This window comes from Phalacrocorax aristotelis, chromosome 1 (assembly GCF_949628215.1).
Source record: "Phalacrocorax aristotelis chromosome 1, bGulAri2.1, whole genome shotgun sequence".
NCBI lineage: Eukaryota > Metazoa > Chordata > Aves > Suliformes > Phalacrocoracidae > Phalacrocorax > Phalacrocorax aristotelis.
Genome location: NC_134276.1, coordinates 81,156,539 through 81,183,601, shown reverse-complemented (window position 1 = coordinate 81,183,601; position 27,063 = coordinate 81,156,539). Strand labels below are relative to the sequence as shown.

At 40.0% G+C, this 27,063-nt stretch overlaps 1 protein-coding gene across 10 annotated transcripts in view; it reads right to left on the bottom strand.

The window, feature by feature from the left end:
• TBL1X (transducin beta like 1 X-linked) overlaps nucleotides 1–27,063 on the bottom strand; it is a 199,936-nt gene that overhangs the window by 27,385 nt on the left and 145,488 nt on the right. For all 10 annotated transcript variants that reach the window (XM_075095358.1, XM_075095376.1, XM_075095388.1 and 7 more), the window contains 3 exons: nucleotides 11,799–11,944; nucleotides 8,818–9,067; nucleotides 2,062–2,194 (listed from right to left, as the gene is read on the bottom strand). In XM_075095358.1, the coding sequence (XP_074951459.1) occupies nucleotides 2,062–2,194; nucleotides 8,818–9,067; nucleotides 11,799–11,944 (529 nt within the window). The remainder of the gene's footprint in view (nucleotides 1–2,061; nucleotides 2,195–8,817; nucleotides 9,068–11,798; nucleotides 11,945–27,063) is intronic.

Genomic DNA, 27,063 nt, shown 5'->3' with positions numbered 1-27,063 from the left:
CTCAAGACAGCCCACAAAATTCAAATTAAGTTTGTCCCTGCTATGGGAAAGCTCGTCCAGATTTTATGAAACCTTCTCTAGATTTTCACCTTTAATAAGAAACAACCATGAAAACAATTTAATGAGATTAACAAAATTCTTCTTAGTTTCTGAGGTTTTCTTCTCTATTAGGTCATGATTTAATATTTACAGGTCATCAAAGCATTTAGGCATACATGGAAAAGTTAGAGGAGTGGTACAGAAGCATGTCTTTTCAATATCATTTGATGCTGCTTTACAAATTGCTACATAGGCAGTAACATTTCATGAACATCACAGATTCTGTGCCCTCCCTTGATTCTTTCTTTTTTTCCTTTGAAAACGTCCTCTCAGATTTGGGCCAGGACAACTAAGGAATATCATATGCTACAGTTCCTCCATGTTTGTCAATCCTAATTTTTATTTATTTATACATTAAATAAATCTTTTTTTATGGCTCACTGAACTGTATGCCAGGAAGAGGACAATCTGTGTGAAATAACTGTTTTATGCTTGCCTATTTTAACTGGTGACTGATCTTAATGATTAGGACTTCACTTCTTAATAATAATCATTTGCTAGGGATAAGTAATACTGTCAAGCAATATTGCCTGAGACATGAGAAAACTGAGTGGGTAGAGGAATACGGTTAGCAGAAAATACAGCACATGCACAGCATCGGAGTGTGGCTGCTATTGCTGCTCTTGTCTGAGCCATGGCATCTCCCAGGGTCCCTATCACAAACCAGAAGACCCACTGAACCTACAGAAAAAAAGAGCTGAAAACCAAAGTTTTCCATCCAAAACCCATACGTAGAGCTTTTTCAAATCCTACTGCTATAACCATTTAAAACTAATAAATGAAGATACTTAGTGCTACAGATGCTAGAAGTACTACCAGGTCTGGGCATTCCAGAAACAAAGAATATTCAGAAGGATTCTGTTTTCTAGAAGTTTGTTGTCTGAAATTACTCTTTGGAAACTGCTGTCCTCACTGTCTTAGAGATCGTGTGTTATTTATCCAACCTGATATTTTTGTTAATGACTTTTATTTTTCCTATTTATTCTGTCCCATTTGCACTTTGCACTTTCCTTGTTTTCATGCATTGAGTCAACAAATATCTTGTAAGAAGACTGTTCTGATGATCATGCAAAAAGTTGGAAATAAAATAAGGACTTTCCTCTTCTGTGTAATGAATGCGTTGATACTGTCAGGTAAGTGATGAAGACCCATTTCTCTCCTCTAATTTTTATCAGCTTTCCTCCACATTCCCAGTTAGACTTCTTAAATTTAGCCTTAATTTTAAGGTTTACCTTTAAGCATGAAAAAACACAGATTCCAAGAGTGCCTCTATACAGCTCTTGAGGTACGTTTACATTAGCATTTTTGTTTGGATCAAAAGGGCTTTTTTGTAAGTTTGTCTCCTGTTTGTCCCACTCACCATGCTCTGGTTGTCACTGCTGATCAGTCCTGGACTAGACTCCTCTTCAATGACAATAAACCAAATCATGCCCTTATGATCAGCTCACTGGACAGAACTGGGTCCAGCCTGAAGCCTCTGCCCCGCAATACAAGCAGTGGTGACGTAACTCCTCATACAATAGTGTGTCGCTTTACAGATCTACTCCTGTTTGTGCCGCACCGTAAGACTCTGTTTTATAGCCCCCATACTTTCATAAAGAAAACATGGATGCCAAACACTTTCTGAGACACCAGTGTGAACCATTAACTAAGAGCAGTAGGAGTAGATTACATTAACTTCAAATAGTCTGAGAATTATCCATAGTTATTTTAAAAACCTTTAAAAAAACTTATGTGTACTCGGGGCCACAGAGTGCACATCTTAAATGTGCAAATGCTTCATATTCTGCGTCACCTTATAACTACTTAACTCCTACACAGGTACAGTGCTGCTGAGAAAAACAATTGCAGGCTGAAAAAACCAGTGAAGAGAACACTCATTTATCTCTTGTATACACACGTGAGTTCTTGCATCTCTAAATACACGCTAATTGCAGCAGCTGGTTTCAGTCATGGACTTACCCAGATGCTAGCAGGTCACTGACAGGGTTCCAGGCACAGATGAACACCTCTGATTCATGGCCCCGAAGGACTGTTGCTTTGTTCGGAGGAATTTCAACATCCCCGTCAATTTCCATTGGCTTTGAATGATTATCTGTAAGGAGATAAATCAGAATAAATAGTTTGCAAGATGCTGTTAGGTCTGCTTTGAAAACAAGCCAGCTACCGATGGCCTAAAGCTTACAGCAACGTATACACTAGAAATAATTCTGTGTTGTGTCACTGACCACACTACTCTATTTTCTTCCCTGTGTTGATTCAAATTTATATTCCCTCAAAATGTAGAGCTTTCCAAAATATTTTGTATAAATGCACGTAGCTTTCCTTAAAAAAATAGTTGGCGTTTATTTCAGTAGTGTTTTTGAAGCCAGCTCCATTAAAAATTATTTACAGATCTATTAAAATAGTAGGTTGACACATTTGAGAAAAGCTTTATGCTGTTCTTTTAAAAAAATTACATACAGCACAAACATTTTCTTACACAGCGTCCTGTCAGTAATATGTGCGCTACTCACAGATTAAGAATATACCGAGTAAGGGCCTCATTCCCTGAGCAAGGCAGTGAAATGGTGCGTGACCACCTTCTCAAGGTTATCGTAACATATGAAAAATTACCAGCTGAGACACAGATATACTTAACCTGCATGCTGCAGTTCTGGGGTTCTTTTGACTGCAGTCTACGTAACTTTGTTTTTATAAAGCTCTTTTATTTCCTTGTGGAAAAAAAGTACATTTAAAATGATGAATTTCTCTTAGTGGCAGCAATTCATTCCAATTTGCACAATGAACAATGTTTTCACTCCAGATCTTCATTGCTTCAGCATATATCTTCCTCATTCAGCTCAAGCTACACTTCCTGGCAGCAGCACAAGATTATTATCCTCTGCGAATGAGACACCAACCAAGGACAGGTACCGCACTGAAACAGCAGACAGCAGATGGTACACACGAAGTGTGGCCCATTTCGCAGAAAGCACATCCAAGAGCAGATAGCTGGCAGGCTGGGGGAAAGGCAGCCTCGTGTTATCTAATCAATGTCTTGGCCAGCTGATCTGCTCCGATTGATCAAAATCCAAGTTCTCATTCTGGGTTAAGTCTTTTAGTTAGTCATTCTTTAATCACATATGTAGATCCATAGGTTCGCAAGTGGAATAATTATGGTCCTTTTATTGCCACATGTTTATGGCATTTAAAATCAGCCATCTGTCCTGATACTCAGGCTCTGCTGAGCTGTTGCCCATCAACTGGCAAAACAGACTGTGACGTTGCACAACTGCCATCAGAAGGAAGATCTCCAGATTTCTGCCCTTACCCAGGCTTTCAAATACCCTGTCTTGCTCTGCCTAATTCATGCTGAGTCACACAAATAGCACTTCTCATTGCATATTTGGTACCCTATTAAGTACGTCTGTGCCCTACCTACGCCACAGATGGAACGGAATAGAATGGAATTCACATGTAATTCAGCGAGCTGCATAGCACTGAGTATCAAAATTAGAAAACAACAAACAGTAGTTTCCCAGCTCACATTTCCAATTCAAAAGATCTGGTTTTTCAACTACACTTACTACCGATGGGCTTGTTGCATAAAACTAAACACATTACAAATGCCCGTCTGCAAAATCTACACCTACGCTGAGTCCCTGTGTTAAGCATTGCCCTTGATAATTCCTGATATTTATAACTACTAAAATTAATACGGCCTAGATATACTACTTCTCGAGATTTAGCCTGACACTAGAAGCTGGGAACTTTGGTACGATATTCTGAGCAATCAGGGCAATTAAGAGCAAAGCACTATTAAAACCCATCAGAACATACGAGTCTAGAACTTGCAATCATCTTATTTCTCAGCACAGCACAGAATCACCAGGTTTAAAGCATATTTTCATGAGAAAGACAGCAGCATGGTAACAGATATGCATTCATCTGTGCCCTGTTCACAGTGTGAGTTGGAAGGTGGGGGTAAATCAAGAAGTAAGATATTTCAAGTGTTTTAATTTGAAAAATTTAAATGAGAAGCTACTCTTACCACATACGATCCCACTGTTACCTGCCTGGCTCTAAAGGCAGAGCTGCTTTTCACTCTTGAATAAGCCAAATGACAGCTTGGAAGCAGCATTACTCCAAGGTCCCAGAGTTATGAGGTGCTGTCAGAGCAAGGCCATCTGATACTTAGAAATATTTTTTGTTTGTACATGGCCAGATGGAGGAAGCTAGATACACACTTTGAATATTATTAACTGGTGTGAAAAAAACCACAAACAGTCATGCTGTGAAAAAGAAACCTTGATCGGTTGATACCTGCATTAGTACACGCAAGACTGACTGGCCTCTGGGAGCAATGAAATACTTGCAGGATTACTTTCTATTGTCTTCCAGTAATGATTTTGACAGCTTTGGTGGCTCAGGAGAAAAGGGAGGGAAAGATGAGGAGTCTTTCAGAAATCATTCACAAACGTTCACGTCATATGTGTCTTCCTATTTTCATCAGTAATCCACAACATTCAGATTTAGAGTTAAGCACAAAACTGAAAATGCCCCATTGAACAAACAGGACAGTTCATGCTTCTGTGAGACTGCTTCAGGCTCTTCTCAGATTCAGACAGACACTAGCAGTATAAATGGGATATGATTATGATAACAACAAAAAACTGCAGAAACCCTGAGCACAAGATGGCACCCTCGTAGGAGTGCTCAGTTCTTTACACAGCATAAGCTCTTGTGAGCCCTGGTCTCATCTGAAAATTTGGCTTTTCTATAGATGCAGCTTCAGGGTGTGCGTGGGGAACAAGAATAAATAGATAAGTAAGATGCAGTACTTAAGAATAGGCTTCCTTTTTTTTAAAGTATCTTCAGAGCAGAAAGCTCCTGGTTAAGACCTCATTTGCACAAAGGATGCTGCTGAGGGGGTCTCTGAGAGAGAGGGTGGTTCTACCTAGTGCAACAGACCCTCACAGGTGAAAAACTTAAGTCTGCCGGTCACATAACAGAGGACTCTGCCCAAATGTTAACACAAACCATTTTCTAAAGGCCAGAGGATCTTTGGTTAAGTCTACGCTATATTTGTCTCTTTCCTCAAACTTATTAAAAATCCCAAATAACTGCCAATTAAAAAAATATAATTCTAGCATACCAGTGAGTAATATTAACTCTCGATTCCCTCCAAATCAAAAAAAGATATATTTTTTAGATTTTACCAGTGCTAACCTTGTCTTTTCTCAGGAAATACATTTTTTCACTTAGATCTTTGACAGGCCTCTCACTGAAGTTGTTCTTTACGCCTTTAGTTATAATAAAGGAACTGGGCTCAGTCTTTTTTCCAGAGCTTTATTTTTCTTAAACCCAAGCCAATCCTTGCAAATATAATGAAACAAACAACACTAAAAATATTTGAGTTGGAAAACAATCCAAAGTTTGGCTCCATTTCTAGATGCAGATTTTTATTTTTTCTACTAATTTTTAAAGTGACTCAAAGCTGAAAACATTACTCCAGAAGCAGCAATACAAGGCAGTGATTTTATTTATTTAGTATTTGAATCGGCACCTCAAACTGTTGTTATTGTTAGATTTCTCCCCTGACTCTTCCCTTTTGTAAATCAAATCATCCTATCACATTATATTGATAACACCACACACAAAAATACATCATATTATGTTAAATATATTAACACTTTTTTTGGGGGAAGACTTACATGGAATTCCACGTCAGAATAAATGTAAACTAGGTAACTTCCCAAAGACACCTCTTTCACCCGCTCCCCCCATCCTGCCTTTTTATGACAGTTTGATATATGGGTGACTTCCAGGTTATGACTAAGGGCTAGCACACTATCCAAACCAAACCCATCCCAGCATATGCCAGTTCTGTGGAATCCAACAACAGTGAAAGTGAAGGTTTCTCACACCTTTCGTATCAGCAGTCTTTTCTACCCAGTAGGTCTCCCAGCCTTCACCTTACCCATCTCACATGCTATGCTAAACTATGCTAGGCTCTTGCCAGATCTTTCACCTTAGTCTATCCTTGATTAAACAGACTCTCTGAATGTGGTGATAAGGGAAAAGGTAAGGCTGGATATACAGTTTGCCCTCTGTAAGCAATGAAAAGGAAGGGTATGACCCTTTTGTTATTTCATTAACAGAACTATATTTTTCCAACTTTACCACACGAGAGGGAAATCCCATTGTAAGAGTGTTAATCAGACCCAGGCAGTAAACTGCCAGCTAGATGTTAGTCTTTATTTCTAGTGGTTTCCAATAATTACAGAGGCAGATCTCTTGGAGTTTATTTAAGCAGGTCTGTTCAAAGGTTGAGAATGCCAGTTTTGCAGTTCTGTGTGCACCTCCCATGTATAATCCTCAACTGCAGTTGTGCTACACCACCTTGCTGATATCCTCCGAATGCCTCAGACAGAAAAGTTATAGTCCTCCCAAGGCAAGGGAGGCACACAGATCAGAGATTCAGCTGTCCCCGGATTTCTCAGCAGCTTCTCTCCAAAGCCTCCTTTTCCTTAAATTGCTGAGCTCACCTCTTCACCCAAGACGACCAACTGGCACAACGGAGGCTCCCAACAGCACATGCCAGCTGGCCAACTACTCTTTGAGGACTTTCTGTCTCCCCATTGCCACTGCTCAGCTAACCTGTCTGCTCGATAGGCTGCTTAGCCACAGTAATGCTTTGAAATTCGCTGACGGGTAGAGTATCTCATTGGTTGACACGTATCCCACCTCCGTGAAATTTTACTGGACAACACCATGTCATATTCTTGCACCCTGCTCCAGACAGAGCTATTGGAAGACATTAAGTCAGACAGGACTTCTCCTCAACTCCAAGAAAGGTCTGCAACTGTTTGTAAAAACCCTTCTACTAAAAACAGCTGCAAGAATTATTATTTTTTAATAATAAAATGAGAGATCTGAAAAATCAAGGCTTAGAGTGTGGTCATACATCTGAACTGATCCGCAAGGCTTTCCTTTTATTAATACAATAGTATGTGTATTTCTTCAGATCAGAAGGAAATAAGTCTGAGCAGTTCTGTAGAAGTGATGAATCCATGATCAGTTTTCTACCTTAAGAATTTGGGTTTTTTGGTCCTGAGGCAGGAAGACATTCCTCCAGAATTTTCTAAAATCAGCTGAAGGAAAGTGTCAACAAACAAAATTTCTGTCAGCGTTTGATACATTTAAAAGTGCTTTCATTTCTGTTTGCACCCCTTCCTATATGAATTAAGTTCAATTTCAAAACAAAGGGTTAGTTGGAAGTAAAACATAAGCAATTCACAGTAAAAAAACCCAGATTAATATTTTCAAATTTTTCAGAACTTGTTTTACAATTGCTTCTTTCTCAAATAAAAAATGTAATTTAAATCACTGCAGTTTTATTGGGGGAAACTATCCTGTCTAACTGGAATTCTCTGAAGAAGAACCTGGTTTCAAAGCATTTTTCTCGCTGACCTACAGAGGAATCTATTCAGATCAAAGAGAAGATGGAGACTGATAAAGGTATCTACACTGCAGAACAAATAAAATCTGTTATATCACTACAGTCCTGACCTGTTACTTGTTAAGCCAAAGAGCTGTTGGAGCTTCCTACAAAACCTGCTGTGCATGTTCCTCTAGAATTTCCTTGGAAGGCAATCAGGCATTAAGGTCTCATTTCAGAAGTTAGCCAGTGCCCTAATATGGTTTGCACACAGAAACCAGAACCATTAATCATATCTGCCCCACAATCTTAGCACAGTCGTCAAGATCTAGTTACAAAGCAGGTATGTCCACTCCTTGTTTTATATGTCTGACTTTAGATGTCTAAGATATGAGCGCAGCCTCCCACCGTCACTAATAAACAAAGGTGTATTCAGAGCTCTTGCGAACTGACTGTTCCTACAGACTAAAGAGATCTTGGGAAGGTAGGATCTTCACTTAGATACCTGTAGTGGACTGTATGGCTAAGCATGTGCTATAAAATACAAAGGTGAGGAACACTTTCATCTGTGCCTTCAAGACAGGTTGGCTGCATCCAAGCTGTCTGTTGCGAACAGTCCTTGGCAGATGCAACTCCCTATCCTGTGCTTGGCCGTGCTGTTCAAGAATGAATAGCTGGTATAATGCAAACTGGGCCTAGGACCATGACAATAAGGCTGTGCATGATCCTGTGCCTGGCCATGCTGTACAAGAATGGATAGCTGATGTAGGCCAAACTGTGCCAAGGAACATGCCAAAGCTATGGATTATTGTAGGATAGTTAGTGCTCAAGGCTATGCTCTGGCCATGCTTCATTTACATGGATATGGCTTGTAGGTCCCAGCCTCTCAACCCATCTCCCTCCTAGTCTGGCTAAAATGACCAACTGTGGCTACAGCTTGCCCCAACTTTTATCAAATATCTAAAAGCACCTATAAAACTGATAATATTAATGAAGTGTGGGTAGCCTGCTCCCAGAAGAGAGCATATAGCTCCACTTCTTGATTCTGTCTTCAACTTCCAATTCTGAAGATATCTGAAGCTTTTGGATTCTGAGGGGGACACCAGTAAAACACTGCACTGTGACGTGAAATGTAATTTTTACTCAGCAGCCTTTCTAGCAATACCCTGCCCTCCTTGAAATGATTCCTCTGAGTTCTGCTGCCTTGCAGGCACCAACATACTACTCTAAGTACAAGAATATTATTGAAACTCAAATTGCCCAGTAGTGGCAAGCAGCTGCATGGGTCGGCTTACTTATTGCATGTGCCCCGTTCTCCTCTCCATTCACAGTGGCTTCTCCGTTCTTTGGTGTGTTCTGCTGCGAAACAGCAGTCGTCGTTGCTCCCGCTGTTGCCGCCGTTGCCGCTGCTGCTGCTGCTGCACTGGCTTGTTGCTGAGCTAGTTTCTCTCTGAATGCTTGCTGCCGGGTCTGAACAACATCAGGCATCACCGCGTCTATCAGAGACAGTGATTCTATTGGCCTGCCGTCAAATACTGTACCATCCTGCAGGGAAAATGAGCAGAAGTGAAACTGCAAGTTTAGGAACTTCACCGCTGAGGTCGGCGAAGAGCTAACGACATGAAGAAACAGAACGAGGTTGTGTGAAGATACTGCACTTTTACTTAACCAACTGTGCCACATTACTACAGACCGTCTCTCTCACATCCATGATGGTGGTACTCATGTTCCACTTAGAAATCTGTTCAGTGAATAAGTCACTTCTTGGAATTTTATAGAAAATTCAGGCATATAAACTCTTTGTAGATGCAAAAAAAATTATGCTGTGGAAGAAACCAAAGGTCTGACTGATGACAGAAAGTTTCTCTTTGTTTTGTACTTGGAAAAGAAGAGTCATGGCTAAAGCCATGACAAAGGCAAAGAGACTTCGGTTGAATTGCTTGTCTTCTTGCACTTCCAGGGGCATAGGAATGGAAGCAGCTGATGAATAATGAACCTCAGCCAAAACAAGAAGTATGCACAATTTCAGTGGTTTCTTACACAGCATTCACCAGCTCAGCACCACCAGCTGTAGCTGACTGTACAGGACTGCTTCACCATTAGTTTTCCTTTATTCTGCTAGTTTTATTCATAATAGTTATGGCTTTCATTTTTATTTCTGTAAATTAGGCTTCAATCAGTTGAGTTAACCTTTAAGGGCTCTTTAGTACTTAATATAGACTTAGGTCAACAACTTCTGTATCTACTTAGCTTTGCTTCACTTTCACTTTCCTATTATCTTAAATATAGGAAAAAGCTTTCAGTAGCCTCTGTAAAGTGCCATTTTACTGATCTTCTGCAAAATCCCTTTAATTCTTCAAAATAATCGAGACCCAGCAGTGAACGACTTGTGTCTGAGGAATAGCAGATAAGATTAGGATATGGATAGATGAAGTCGCTGGGAAACAGTATAATTTTCAATAGAAAACACTAACTAAAGAAAAAGAGCCGTTTGGCTGACTAGTATGCTTTTGTTGGACCAGTTGTTTAATTACCCCTTACAATTACAATATTAAGATAATACACATTTGTTTCCTCACGGGGAAGAAAAAGGAGGAAGGAGTCATTAGAGAAGAAAAATATAAGCTTTCTCCTCAACACTTTTTACGTAAATATCTCTACCAACATTTATTTGAATCCTGGCTCAAGTCCTTGCTACACAATGAAAAAAATGTTTGCCAGTGGATTTTGGCATCTTACATCTTTAACTGTAAAACTGCTCACTGGACTATTTCCATGACTGCCCTTTCACAGGTCACAAAAAATACTTAAATTCTACACACATTAGTTTACAGACTCACTGATTTCTCGTTGCTTTTAAGTAATACGCATAGAGAAGCATGTACCTAGCTCTTATTGGCATTCAGATGTAGCAAGAATGGCCTTTGCTTTGCTGTAATGTACTTAACAGTATGTATTTGAACAGAATCAAACCACGATAAGAGCAACATAAATCTTAATGGTGACAACACGCATATTTTTAGATTATCCTCTCAACTGAGGCCAATTCTGAAGCTGCATACACAGGAGCAGAGCCCTACAGCTGTTGTATGACCTGAACCAATAGGTGCTGTTTGTGGCTGAAAGTTTCTAACTGTGTAGCTCCAATCTCAGGCGCAGGGCAAAGTGTTAAGTAGCAGCAAACTGGGACAGATTCCTAACACTTGTTTGTTATTACAACTGCATCTAAGTGCAGCTTGGCATGAACGTCAAATGTCATTGCCCCAATTAAAAAAATAACACATACACAACTCTTAAGCACAGTATCGAGTCATAAAAAGAAAACCACACAGAACATTAGTGACAAAATCAAATGAGTTTCCAAACTACACGTTGCAAACAACACAACCTTTTCTCTATTTTATATTCCTTTGTTCTCACCCATGCTGTTCCCATGCTACATTCAGCTACAGAGGAAAAAGCAGTAGCTTTTTATGTATTAATATTTATTACAGATCTCCGTCAATTATGAGTATCTATGGTAAATATTTTGTAATGCAGTACTTGCTTACCTGTCATGCTTCACCCCATCTCGAAGCATCATGCCTTTAAGGTTGGCAGGGCAAAAATGCTGGATTTTCCCACACCCCCTCTTTGTTTCCCCTGGCAGCTCAAGGAGAACAGAGACACTTTGTGGCTGCTCATACAATCCCCACAGACAACCGGCGCTCCAGCCAGGGTCAGAATTTACACACAACCGTTTTGCCATGTGCATGAGAGGATGATGCCTGGTCTTACGTGATTTGAGCCAAAGTCACTGAAATCAGAGAGAATCTCTCCAGTGACCCCTGTGGATGTTTGATGAGGCTTCTCAGTGCTGTCTGCTAGCAGGTGTCAGGGAGTGAAGTTTTAACCTACACTGCAGGCTTTTCCTGCCAAACTCTGCTACGACCTTGAAAACACAAGACTGTAAACACAGACACATTTCCTTGTTTGCTGCAAGCATGTGTTCACCCCGGATTTGTTAACTGGCGTAGTGGAAACACCAAAAAAAACACATTTAAGCAGAGCAAAGGCGGCCCCACTGCCACAGCTTAAAACTGAAATACATTTTTATCTCAGAGCCCTTCAGCTCTCTGCTGGAGGTGGGGCAAAGGATGAGGAACAAAATGAAACCAGATCAACGGAAACCGCGGAGCGGTGGCTTGCGTCGCTGGGCTGTTGGGACACATCGTTTCACAAGCCCCAGCGTGCTGGTCAGGTCAGCAGTCAGGTCAGTGGTGGCGGGGGTACTTACTTCATTGATGCTGATCTCAGCCTCCACATACTGGAGCCCCTTCTGGAGGATGGAGATGAGTGCGGCAGGTGGCACTAGTGTTCCGTTGATGTTGGACTGGCTGATGTGGCTCTCGATACCGAAGGTGAAGGCCGAGTGGGAGAAACCTGAGAGCAGGAAAAGGAAGCCATGACATTAAATCTAAATGCACCAGCCAGATACACCTTCGCGGTCTAAAAATAATTCTGCTCCGAGATCTGAGAGTCGCTGCTGCGTAAGCAGAAGGACGTGGGCTGGCTGCATGGAGGCAGGGAGGTTAACCAGAGCCATCCTGACCACCCTGCCCTGCCACCACCCATCCCCCTCCCCTGCACGTATAGGGGAAGCCGTATAGACGTGGAAATGCACGCAGAGAAAAATAACCAGAGAACTGTACTAACTGAAAACAAAACTAAACATTTTAAAAAAACAGGAATCACCACAAGGGCAAGTCCAGCTAAAAAAAGTGCCTCAAATCTTAATTCCCCTTGCTGCATTTTACTGTGGGTGTCTTCTGAAGATAAATACTCAAATCCCTATCAATGTGCAGGCTGTATAAAACGAAGCCATAGATGCAGCTGACACAGGGGAGCCATTCCCTTATACCAGGGAGGAGATTTCAAATCCTCTGCTCATTTATTGCTGAGTACAATATGACATGCAGAGCATTGCCATTAAAATGTGAAACAACAGAACGGCTGCTCCAGTAAATCTATTTTCTCAAAGTGAACAGTAATAGCAAAAGTAATCAATAGGGATCTACCAAACAGCGGACAACAAGCCAGTGCAGCGGCCCGTCCTTCAACCAGAAGCCTTTCTCTTCCCTGTTTCATTTTTGTCATTGTCCTAGAAATAAGGGGTAATGAAGGTGACAGCACTGAAAAAGTAAGAATTTTTCTGGACACATTCTAAAGAAAGAGCTGTGCCTTAAACTCTGTCTGAAGCTGCTGAAAACTGTTGCTGGGTATGAAGGCGAGCGCTGCAGAGTGGCTGTATGCAGGGGCAGATGCGGGGCGGGGAAGGGGAACAGGATGTAGATATAACTGTAGGAACCTATTTATCACCACACTGTCTCCAGAGCATTAATCTAACATTAAAAGCCTTGGGGAAACCACCCATGCACTGTCTCAAACAGGAAGAGCCCTTGCAGTCTCCACCGACTAGACAAGAAAGAATTAAAAAAAAAGAAAAAGAAAAAGAAAAAGAAAGCAGCTCTCAAATGAAAATACTTCCGTTAAATATAGCTGTGCCTCTTCCCCTTGTCAACAGTAGTTTCATTTATAGTTTTGTCCGTTAAGGGATTTCCCCCATATCACTGCAATGTCCAATTGTGTGTGGGCTGGAGGACAGGGTTTTGGGCTTGCTCCACAGTAATGCTTTCTCTCTCTCGCTCAAATTGTTTTCAAGGTTCTTTTTGCAGCTATCTCAATTATGACAGTAGATAGATAGATAGCAAAAACAAGCTGAGAAACAGAATGCCTCCCACATTTGAAACCGAGGTATGTATTTCTCTGTGATTCTCTCCCCCTACACATTATATTTTGCCACTGTTTTTCTCCTCTTCGCGGTAACAGCCTCTATCCCCTCCTTTCCCAACCCCACCTTCCCTTCATGGCACTCCCCCCGTTTTGGGGGATGCTTGGGAAGCTTTGGATACTTTTTCAGAAGTGGCAGGTCCACTTATGGGCAGAATTACATAGGATGAGAAGGCATGAAAATAAAGCATAGCAAAAAACACCTGAAAAACTGCAGTATCATTTATCTAATCCCTGGTCCAATTCTTATCCTGTACTGCTCTTTATGTCCTGGTCTAGTTTATGAGCTGCTGGACCTCCTGCTGCATCCAAAATAGACTCTAAGGTCTGCAGGGAAGTGTTTTTCCTTTGTTATTAGTTTTGTAGGACACCTAAGCACATTACTGGGCACCACAATGAGGAAGAAATCAAGCAGTGAGCAGACAGCCTGTGTCTGAGGGCTTGATCACTGAACACTGAAACCTCTATGTATGCAGAAATACATGTCATGCAACTAACCAGATTTACAGAATCTGATCCCACTTAATTTATATTTATGTGTATTTAAGTTAACCAACAACAACAATAACGATACTTTCTTGAAAAGGAATGGACTTTTAAATGTATGATGGTTAAATAAGCAAATCTATTTAAGAATGGAGAAGAATGAGATAATTAAGCTGTTGTCCAGAAGCATGGAAGTCGACTGCTAAAAAAGCCAGCAGCTAGTTTATGAGTTGGCAGCTCTGAAAATTGTAACTTGGTCTCTGATTCAGTCAAAAGGTGGATGGCATAAAAATGGCAACCAACAAACATCGATGGAAAATATAAAAAAGCTGAAAATCATTACTGTGGATCTACAGTAGGTTTAATTTTAATATTACTTTTTTTCCTGTCATTATTGCATTTGGTATCTTGCAGACTTTTTAGCTGGCTGCTGGCATATATCAAGCCCCATCTTTGCCAGCAGACAGATGACTGTGGCACACAGGTAACCTCTTTGCCCAGTACTGAGTTGCCACATGGCCAACGATCAACACATCTCACCTGGCTGCACACCAGAGAAGAAACTACTCAGCACAAAACCCAGTTGTGTTAGTGCAATGATATTTTTGTTATTTTATTGTTTCTCTCAATGCTAAGAAACTATTACCAAAGCACCTGTTAGATAACAAACCACAAAACTCCTGGCACTACTTTGTCACTGAAGAGCAATCTCACTCGCACATCTCCAGCAGTTGTAACAAACTTTCCTAAAATCTTATCTGGTAAGATCCAAATGCTGAAGATCAACAGACTGAAACCGCTTAAGTGGGTGCTGCTGGACACTGTGTTCCTTACCCCTCTTGGAAATACCCTCCCATACAATTGTAATTAAAAGAAAAACAAACACAACAGAAACAACTCAACCAGACCACCAACTGATAGCTAATGACCTCCTGATTTCTTGCACTACCATAGCATTTATATAAGGCTCATATGAAAGTAGACTGGTTTTAAAAGTAACACACACAGTTAACAAAATCTTGAATGAAGCTGTACCCATGTCAGGTTTCTGGTAACACTGAAAAATCACTTGAGCTTTGCTTTTATAGTTACCAGATGTCATCAGTTCTCTTTGGGGCTCTGCATGTGAGTACGCTGAATTATATAGCAATGTTGCAAGCTCTATAGTTCAGTCTTACAAAAAGGTGATTTCTATTAAACAAAGGCATGGTCTTTTAAATTTTAGCTTGTGTTACAAATGTTAACTTGGCCCTCCTTCTGAAGTTCATGAAACCACACTGGGGAATGCAAAGCCAAGACACGAGCACCACCCCCCTCCAGTGCCTCTCTGCAGGCTGTCAACGCAGTTGGGGAGCGCGAGCAGAGACAGAAGGTGCTCTGCAAGTGGGGATCTGAAGAAAGGACATGGTAGGGCTGGCATGAAATTACAATAGACCCAAACTCAAAATGCTGTAGTAACAATGAAATGATTGAAAGTTGCAAATCTGTGTCCATATGTGTTATTTCTCATAAATACTGTCGTTTCAGTGATTGTAATACAAACACTCTATAAAACAATAACTTCTATTCAAATAACACCAACAAATTAAATCTTAATATACTAAACCCTTCAAGGACGTATGCAATGAGGCTATGAGCTTTTAAGGGTAAAAACATGAACACAAAGCGCAGAAGGAGAGAGAGCAGGGCCACACACTGAACCGGTTTCATACCGGTGAACCGGACAGTCACTGGTGCCGTGATGTGACCAGTGCCCTAAACAGCAACTTTCAGCAGACTTGAGAGAATAGCTTCCAGGTTCTTTCTACCTCAAAAAATATGGAAAGACATAAACGGTCAAAGTATGTACAACCAGTGAATACATTATCATACATGACAAAAAATATCCAAACGAACAATGTAGAACTTGGTATGATCACCTTAAAGGGAGGTGACCTATCAACTGTGGAATAGTTGGTCTTAAAAAATTTTACAGAGCTTAAGAGCATAGAGGATATAATGAATGCAGAAAAAAAGACTTAAATGACCCTCTTCACCCTCAAAAACTGTTATGGCAGTGTTCTTGACTTGAAAACTGAGTGAAATTCCTCACTGTGAGATTTGTGCACTTTTTTGTACTGACAGTGATAACAGGTCCTGGTTCTGTGCTGTATCTTTTCCCACACTGAGGTGTCTGTATATACTCTCAGTGGTACATACACAGCCATTTGGGAATTCTTGCCCCAGGCAGTGCCAAAAAAATGCATATGTAGGGCTGTGTTTTGCAAAATTTCACTGATAGATTTTGCTGTGACTGCAAAAATGGAGATGATCGAGTTTTTTTTTTTCCCCTGGCTGCTCCTTTTTCAGTTAAAAATGGCCTCCCCTTAAAACAAGATTTGTCATCGATTGTAATATGACTAGGTTTTTATTTAACGAACAAAATGCTGCTCTTTGTGTGCTCATTTAATCTGCAGACTATGTAATTTTAATTGTTTGTAATATGCCTGGCTCACAGCAGAAATGCCTGTCAAACACAGGCGTAGGAAAGGGCACTGGGCAGCCACGCAGCCCTGGGAAAGCCTTGTCTTCTCCAGAGAGGTGTCTAACCTCTTCTGGGCGTGAAGCGGATTCTTCCTTTTAGGCACACAACTGGGGTGCTGCCAAGTATTCCCTGCCTATCTGGCAATCACAGATCCAGCTAACTGACGTTCACTAAGTGCTCCTTTCATTTTCCAATCCCTTTAGCACCGTAAAAAGCAGTCTTGATTAAATGGCAATCTTAAATTGTAACAGCTACAGCATCTACTGCTGCGCTCGTACAGGTGAGGGGAATGACAAAGAGGGGTCTGCGGAAGCAACGACTTCAGAAGCGTTTCAGTCTTTGCCCGTTACTCAGGAGTTACCTTGGGGATGCCCTGATTAGCAGTAGTAGCGATCTGTTCAATACTGCGAAAGTTTTCTGTTGTGAACTAACTGGACTTATTCTTCTCTGGTAAATCTAACCAGTATACTGTTTAAGTAATTTTTAAAAAACCAGATATGTCTAAATTACTTGCAAATTACTCAGTCTAATAACTCATACTATAATGATTCTTCACTAAAACATTTGTTATTGTAGAATGAAACAGAGAATAAAGGATTATGAACATCAAATTGCCTTTCACACATATCTCAGGTGTCTTTATGATGAACAGTCTCTATCCCAACACTGAGTACAAGTAACAACCCGTTCCTACAAATCTTTGTATAACTAATGCCCAGTGGAGCTCTCTCTCCTGGAAAATAGTGAGATGTCATATAGAGTTCTGTGTCATTTCCTTTAATAGATTTTCCTATTTCTTTACCTCAAGCAATCCAGATTGAGGCTTTCACAGAAATCACTAAATTAGTGATGTTATTACCTCAATAGGAAGAGAGAAAAAAAACATGAGGAGACATAAACTATCTGATGACCTCTTCTCCTTTTGTAACAATTTAACCATCTCCAGGTGGATATAATCAACACTTCTTCTTTCACTGATTTCTCTGACATTGTGTTGTCTTTATTTTTGGAAATTCCCAATACCAGCTCTTCCAATCCTCATCTCCAAAGTAACACGCTGTTCTCTTTGAAAGTGTTTGGCAGGTACAGGATAAAAAAAATGAAGAAGGTTTTAGAAATTATTAAAACTTCTGGCTCAGTAGAACCAACCTGCAACTGCTATAATGGGATCCGCTGGCAACCTCAAGCTTTCTGGCTGCGTGAGTGTCTGTTTTCTTAAGGTATTACTGTACCTGGAACTACTGCTGAGACTTCAACTGATGTAAAATTCATGCAAGAATGGAAGGTCTGTAAGAGCTGACTACAACTGTACGAGCTGCAGGGCAAAAAAGGATGGTTGTGAGGGGGTAAAGGTAAGTCATCTTTACAACCTTAAATGGGTATTATGGGCAAAAATCCTGGGAGATTTAGACACATCAAGTAGAAACATTCTACAGTGTAATGAGTCAAATCACAAGCAGGAGGAAAAGATGTCCCCATAGAGTCCCATCAGCTGCTTTACCATGTTACCAAAACCAAGTAACTCCAAAGTTGTATGCACAACTGCTTGCCAATGAAACCAGATGCAACCAGTAGAAAAACATCTTCCCAAGTTTGACATCTGGGTCTTGGGAGTGCCATCTAAGCAGGAAGGAAAGAAGGGAAGAGTGGTGCAATGCGGTGATCCAAAGTAAATTAAAGCCGTACCACTGCAGTTTAAAAAAATTCCACTAAAGAAGAGTGAACTAGGACCATTAACAAAATAACTTCTTCCAAATACTAATGATGTACAAAGAGAACAGTTAACACGAAATCAAGACTTCTGTAGGTCTAGATTTACCAGTGTAGAGAAGCAAGGGACATCTATCAGTAAGGGCATATTTGAATGCAATTTCTGGCTGCAAAACCAGAAGCAGTTTAACTTGGAACAACTGTATTTTATTGATCCTGGGCCTAACACATGCTAATCTAGCTCCTGAGGTAAATGACACAATTTCTTGCCCATTGCCTAGGAGACTACAATGACGTTCTTCACCGTACTTGACTGCAGCTGCCATTTTAGGGTCTAGCATTTCCCCTTCTACGTGATGCACTGAGTGAGAACTGAGAATGTAAGATGGATCCCTATCCTTGCTTCTCCTTACGTTTCTGTCTAAATGTAATTATGTACCCATAAAAATGTGGCCATAAGACCCTAGTGTACATATGCAGAGGCTTTACAAAAAGGATACCGGTTTCTCTGAAATACGTTCAGTTGCAGTTAATAAAGAGCCTGGTGCCTCAAGCCACTGATAAGATACTATAAATAGTTAACAAGAAAGGTGGGCAAAAATCCTATACCACATCTTGTTTATTATTCACAGCAGACTGAGGTTCTTCTCCTAGCTGAGCTTTCCCTTCTCGGTAATACATCCTAGAGTGCCTCTCTGGTTTTGGCAGCGTCTGCTTATTTTTGAAGACTTACCTTCAAAATTACATAAAGGGCTTAACAAGGACACACATTAGCAATTTAAAGTAAGAACTGCGGTTGAAATATATTTTTAGAAAAATCAGCTGAACAATAGGGCTTGTACATTTGTTTCAAGATTAGGATTGCTGAACGATTAAAATTATTTCCAGAACCCTGGGAAATGTGTCCTGTATTGCAAGCTCTTTCACAGTCCCCAGGAAAGATAAAGAAAGGATCCCTAGCTGTAGCTTGTGTCAGTTGCCAAAATTATACTGTGCCTGGTTACCCGAAGTTTTGTAGAAGCAATTATTCACTAATATTAAACGTTACACCCTTTTTTCTTGGATACCTGACCTGTTCACCTTCTGCCAAGTATTCAGAGTAAATGTCTGCTACCCAAAATTATTTTATTATGTGCCAAATAATTTTTTTGGCAGTTTTTTTTCTTTTTCGTGCAGGAAAATATGTTGGAAAAGATTAATACAACTTGGAAATGATCTTTTGATGAGCAGTACTTGGCACTCACTGTTTAAGCCTTTCTGAGGGCTGCAAATTAACAAAAAGAGAAATATGATACAGACAGAAAACAGAACACAAGCAATGGAAAGAAGAACCTAAAAAAACTCTTTTGAAAACAAGGTCTGAAATAATCCCTTTCATTCACTCTGTGTAAATTAGATTGACAATTGTGCATAAATGTCAGCACAGATCTAGCAATTTAATGCAACTACAGGCAAGGTTTGAAATAACTTACAAAGGCCACAGCAATAAAAAAAAAAGACCAACAAAACTTTTCCTTCTAAATTAATGGGTTGCTGTTATCTTTTAGCCCTGTCCATGCAACTGAACATCCATAGAGACGTGCATTGTTTTAAGGATCACATTTATAGGAGAGACTTTCACAGTCATACGTACTTCACTTTTTTTCCCTGTAAGCTATATTCTTCCATCAGTTTTAACATATTCCTTGAACTGGTGGCAAGTAGGACACCACAGCTAATGCTCAGTGGGCATTCAGGACGGTTTCTGCTGATGGCGACTACAAACAGAGTCCTAATACAGCTATGCTGTTTAAGTGTGAGGAGGGGTGATTTGTAACTGCCATAGCTATGCAGGCAGAAAGCCCCCTGTGTGCAGGTTATCAGCAAAACTTGCAAAGCTGTAACATACAGCTTCTTTCACTGGGCCTGGAGAATCATAAAGAAAAGCAGTAAATTGATAATGTGTAGCACTTCACTGGTCTTACTAGCAAAGCCATCTTGACCTACAGGTATCTGCCTTCCACCCAACACCCTATTTTCTTAATACCCCTCTAAAACTGCATTTATGCAAGCTTTAAAAAGCAGGACATGAAGTGATCAGAACCAAAATCTGTGTTACTGAATAAATTTGTAAAGGTGTCATTGTTTATGTTTGTATAGTTTAAAAATCACCATGTTTGCTCAGTGTCTGAGAACCAACGCTGTATGGCAACTTTCAGGCCAAAGAAAAATTAAAATAGCCAAGTTTAGAAAACTGTGAAGAGACCTCGAAGGAAATACCAAGTAAGTAGGGTTTTGCAAATGGCAGAAGAACAAGATACTCAGTGTATTTTTTATCCTTCACAGGAACTTGCAAAATTCTGCACCAAGTATTGCTTTTCTTACATGGCGTTTATATTGCTGTTGTTATGCAACGGGTAAAAGACAGAGAAAGATGTTTTCAAAAGGATCTCTCGAACTGCACCACAAATCATTTGAAACTATCATTTAGATGCATGTATATAGAGTAGATATCTGATCACAAAGCTCGAAGCCTGTGCATATAAACACACATAAAAATGGCCCTCATACAGCTTATTACATTCTTTTGAAAATGTAAACAGGACAAAGTATGGCAAAACCAATAACGTCTGTAGCTGTAAAAATATTTTTCCCTCTCCATTGTGGAATTTGGATTTTGGGAAGCCGACCATCAAAGTCTGCTAGTAACATATTCACTGCTCTATGAAAAAAGTGCACAATGCGGTCTTGATTCATACATTGTGCGACACAATTCAGAGGTGCTGTTGGCTTAGAAACCAATTTGCTTACCTTTAAAGGAAGCTGGGAAAAGTATTTACCTTTAACCTACCAGCTTCATCCTTCCCAAGATCTATAGCTTTGCTAAGTTTTAAAAAATGGTTTTGGAACTGCAGCCCAATAAAGCTTGTTGTCTTCTAATGCTGACCCTGATTTTCTTAAAATGTACTTAGTATTTGCAAAGAGAATAAATTACTGATAGCAGAGAGGGAAACAGTGCATAATAATACAGTACTTATTTGAGAAATGGATTTGTCTTTTCACCAGTCATCCATCCTCCAGCTATGAAGTATCATCTCAAATTCAGAGTCAGTCTCACGATTTCTGGAATCATACAGTCACTTCCTCCCTAGTTTAAAAGAAATACTGAAGGTAGGGGAGAGAATAAAAAAATAGATGGAGCAACACTAACCCCCTTATTTACCCTTTTGACAGTACACTATTTTAGCTACCTACAGACTATGCTGGGGAGGGGGATTATATATATTATGTTACACTATATGCAATACATATAATTACAGATGGTTTCTCATGAGATAGGAATGTTCATTCTGTGGTGACTTTTACGAAATACTTTTATTTAAACCAAACCATTTTTCTGTCAAATTTCTCAAGTGTTCTCATCCAACATTCACTTGAACACATATTCCGCTCCTAGAACAACACTGTGGCTTTATTTATCTCAAATAATTCATTGAAGGTCACAAATGTTGGTTCTCTGTCCAGCTACCAGTATATCAGAGATCTGGATCATAAGCTTAAGTAATTTTATCTTGATTAACTAGGCTGGCCCTAAAGAGGATAACACATCATATGAACAGGGCTGCATGCCCACAATTCAGATCTGTGTTAAACCATGAGAATTAAAAATGGATTTTGTATTGTTCCAAAGCCTAGCCATTGTACAGCCGAAAAGGTGAAAAACCCCTGCCTTCAGTCTTACCACCAGTTCCTGAATAATGTATTTTGCATCTCATTCACACTGCATTTAGATATATATATCTTCACCTAAAAATTCACAAATAGTACTTTGAAATAATAGAAGAATAATGTTAAATAGTGTCCCAGCGCACCTGTAATAGTCTCTCCTCAGAGGATTTCAATACATTTTAGGACTAAAACCTTTTACCATCGCTGTGAGGCAATACCATACGTAGTATTAACCTCACTTTCAAACAGGAATACTGAAGCACAAAAATTTTAAAGCCAGGTTTAAACAACCAGTTTTTACATATTTCCTTAAAATGTGTATTGTTTTATTTACTTGGTAATACCTGTTCAGCATCCCAGTTACTAGCACAAAAGTAACTGTGCAAATACATCCTAAGCAAATACGTGGGCGTCTTTATATCAGTGCAGCTGAGTTTGGTCTATGAACTACAGTTACTCTATACCGCAGGCACAATACATGCGGCCCAAGAACCAGCAATAACACGTACGTAGACACAAATAATACAGCCATAGATTGTTACTGAAACAACACTAAAATGTGGTTTTTATCTTTGGCTGACAGGACGTCATTTCAAGGACATATTTTTCCCTCAGCAAATCACAGGTCTCCATCCTTACTATTAGAGCATAGCTACGCACACAGCTTCAAAAGCATTCCAGTGACTATCGTGTTTAACAGCACTTTTATGTATAGGTTCTTTAAAAGATCTTTGAGGCTCCTCAGTTTTCAGCAGGAGGCTGGACTAGTTGAACATAAGCATGCAACGTGCCCTTGCAGCAAGGAAGGCCAACAGCATCCTGAGCTGCACTACAAAAAGCGTTGCCAGCAGGTCAACGGAGGGATCCTTGCCCTCTACTCAGCCCTGATGAGACACATCTGGAGTACTGTGTCCAGGTCTGGGCTTCCCAGTACAAGAGAGACGGGGACATACTGGAGTGAGTCCACAAAGATGATCACTGGACTGGAGCATCTGGCACACAAGGAGAGCCTGAGAGAGCTGGGACTCCTCAGCCTGGAGAAGAGAAGGCTCACAGGGCACCTCAGCCACGTACATAAATACCTGAGGAGCATGCAAAGGGGACAAAGCCAGGCTCTTCTCAGCGGTGCCCAGTGACAGGACAAGGGGCAATGAGCACAAACTGAAACACACATGAAATGTCACTGAAACAAAATAAAACACTTTTTTTAAAATGTGAGAGTGGTCAAGTATTGGAACAGGCTGCCCAGGTTGTGGACTCTCTATCCTTGGGAGTTACTCAAAACCCGACTGGACACAGCCCTGAGCAACCTGTTGCAGCTGACCCTGCTTTGAGCTGGGGAGTTGGACTAGATGCTCTCCAAAGGTCCCTACCAATCTGAACTATTCTCTGTCATCTCCTGAGATGACATCCAGCCTGAACTCTCCTATGAACCTAATGAGTCAAATCGGAAGAAAACATAAAATAAGCAAGAGAAAAATCATTATCCACTGACCCCACCATCAGTGCACACTATTGTTTTTATTGTCCCGCTGGACAAGTGCCTTTATTGACCAAGTCAATAATTGATGAATTATTCTTCAAGGTGTAGATTTTAATAATTTAAGCAAAACTCATGCACTGTACATTCCCTTTCTACCTAGCAGCAGCCTTCCTACGCAAAGGAAGCAGTTAGCTTTGAAGCAAATTTAGCTGACCTATATATGACAATATTTTATGCTATGCTTAATAGGAATTATTTTCAACATACACTTTTCTCGTCTGTGACTCAGGAAGTCTGTGGCATACAGAGTTGTTCAAAATACTCTAAACGTATCTCACATGCAGAAAAATTATGGGGGGAAAAATGACATAGGCTTATGTAAGTAAAAAACATTGCATAAGGCACAAATTGAAAAGAACAGAATATTGATCTTCAGTTATTCTTCATTGCTTGAGAACTTGCCCAAGCAAATGGCGGTATTTACATTTTGTAAAAAATTTCTTTGTTAAAAAGGAGAATGAGTCATACAGAAGATATTTTCCTTCAAATTTTCTTGCTTCCTTTCCAAAACTTTGTAAATGGCATTGGAAAAATTGTAATTTAGTACTATTCCAACTACTAGTATTTACTTGGACAACATCACAATGATGAAATTCCAGAAGGTTCAGAATATCCATATTTTGGATTATCTCATAATTTCCAAAGGCAGAATGAGAGTTAGATGTCCTGGATGTGGTTAACAGGAAAGGCCCATGTTTGCACGTGCCTAACTCTACAAAGGATTTTGTGCTGTGATTCACAGAAACGCTTCATGCTCTATGTGCCCTTGAGCCTACGCTTAAAACCTGAGAGAAAATCTTATATTATAGGAAAACAAGGAAAATCTGTCAACCATGAACCAAACAGACCAACATGCTGCTGTTGTCCTGAATCTACAGACAGAAAACAACTACGTTATTTGCTGCCTTAATTTGTATGGTTAGGAAGAAAACAAATTATAATTTTAAAGTATAATGGTAAATTGTCCCAAGTCAGCAGCTAAAAATTTCATTGACATCTTTTCAGCAAAAGCATCCAGCTAGTGTTTTTATTGTCTTGGACATGGTATGAATTGTACACTGAGGAATAGTTTATCAAGTGTATGTCATAAAACATGGAAAAATTCAAACTGACTAGTAAAAGCATGAACGAAAATGGAAACTGTTATACAACCTCAATTCTAACAAGTCATTGCCAGACATCCACTACAATAAATGCCCTACTAGAGAGCAGTATAAGCCACAGATGGCTGGGGAGCTGATTTTCAGATCAGGATTCTATACTGCAACATGCATGGGAGTGCTAGAAAAGGAACACAAATTGATCAATGCATTTAAAATACCACATTTCAAAAATGACTCAATTGGCTTGTTGGGCTGGATAGGGAAGGTAGCATTTGGACCTATGATAGGATTTGTCTCAACAGATGGCAGCAGTCAGATTAAAAGGTATGTAAGAGATTTGATTTCCCTTGGTTTTGCCATCTTCCCTTCCCCCTCCCCCTACTTTTCAATTTTCCTTGGAATCTTTATTATTCCCACTGCATTGTACTGCTCTGACTTTTATTCCAGAAGACAACTAATTATCTGCTTTTCTTTTGGGCCGACAAAGCAGAACAGGGGCAACTCTATATTCTGAATTCTGTATGGTTTTGTAGAAACACAGCTCTTCACTCTGAAGAAAACCAATAGAACGACTTATGTCAGCAGTGAAGATGGCTTTTAGCAAAAGTATGCTTCTCAGGAGTTTGAAGAGGTGCAAAGCTGCATCAGTGTAATTTGGATGCCACAACTGTGGCTTCTTTGGTAATACTTGTTTCACTCTTGTCAATGCACCTGCTTTGTTGGTATAACTACGTCCACCACACGAGTATTTTGTGTGCTCCTATCTGCACAGTGGTAGCACACTCTTAGTGTAGACATAACCTAAGCCTGGTTTTAGTAACTGAGGCCAACTTTTTCACTTAAAGGTAGTCTTTAAATCAAGACACCTACAAATAATTGTAACCTGCATTTTAAAAGTTTGACTCCTGAGATGAATAAAGCTTAGAAGTACTCAGCACTTTCAAGAATTGGGCCACTTTAAATTGTGCACCAAAAAGCTCGTATTCAAAAAGAAGCCAGCTGAACATTGCAGGGTGTGCCTTTTGGATAGGAGCTAACAATCTTAAACTGAAACTAAACACTTGATTTCTTGGTACCTCAAGAAGGGGGGCAATTCATGGTCCTCCAGCAGAAGTGGCACCACCTAGCCACCTTAGTGGTGGAATTCCTGTGCCATCAACCCGTGGAGCCTAAATGCAAATTTTGCCTGACTGCTTCGTTTTTCTGGGCATAGATAAGCCCTGAGACAGACACCTATGTGAAGAGGCAATTATTTACTTACTTACTTTAATACAGCTAAGCAATTAGAGCCTTAACTTGTCCAAGTCCTGGCTTGTACTGGAGGGATTTGACTGCACTGTCTTTGGACCAGGCATCTTCTCCAGCCTGCTTTCTCCAGTAGCAGGCAACTCAACGCAGTCTCCCTGGCTGTACTTTTTTCTGTTAAGCCACATGATCAGTCAGTATAACTCATCAAGTGCCACAACTTACCATTTCATTCCATCTGCAAATGTACTCGAGAACCTTTTTATATTTCCTTCCAGGTAACTGATAAAGCTATTGAGCAGTATTATGCCAAGAACAGATTCCTGTGAGTTCCCACTAGAAGCAACCTTTGAGATGAATATTCCCCAATTCTAATCATTTTTCAAGATGTTTCTGTTAGCCTGTTTTTAATCCATTTGGTAACCCTGGATTACACTGCTTTTACACACTGTTATTTCATTTTGTTTTGAACCACAGTGTCAACAAGACTAAGTAAATGTCACAAAGTAGCCTAAGTGTGTTATTGTCAGCACAGCTACCTCTGTCAACTTCATTTGTGATCCTGGAAAAAGCAGTATCAAGTTTGTTTGACAAGATCTATTATCCATAAAAACTTGGCTGGCATTATGCGTGACATCATCTCTTCATTTTTTGTTGGAAGTATCTAGTTTCAACCTTCCAATGATTTTGCTTGACCTATAGTTACCTGGATCATCTTGTTTAACCTTTAAAAATTCTGGCACAACGCTTGCTTTTTCCAGTTCACTGGAACTCCCCTTTGTATGCCAAGATTTGTTAAAAAGCAACAATAATGGTTTAGACAGTTCAACTGTATTAATACTCTCCTGTACAAGTCTTCTAGTCTGACAAAGAATTAAGGAGGAAATATAATGACTGAATTTAACTTCTGACTTCAATTTTAGAAAAGCCGAACTTCTCTAGAATGAGCTGCCAACATTTTCATAATGAAGTGTAAAGCAGCCATCAGTGTCTTTGCTGTGATGTTTCAAATAATCTCAAGTGCTTCTGTGCCTTGCAGCCACAAAACACTTCAAATATTATAGGGACAGTTTCCTTTTCATATAGTTGTTCCACCATATGTATTTCCTTTTGTTGTTTCTTTCTTCCTCCCACCATTTGCCTACATCTTATGGGAAAGCCTGGAAGTTTTACAGGCTAAGGTTAAAGGACAGATATGTGGAAAAAAGACCTGAACTTTTGTACTGTCTTGTAAGCAACCTTTATGGCTGTGTTTGATATAATTTTTAGAAGCTTTGAATTCAGCTGATGTTAATAAATAATCAATGTAATAACCTTGTTTTCAGCAAACTCCTTAAACTGTAGGGGTTTGATTTTAAACTGTATTTGAACACTAGCCCTCTAAATTTGGCAT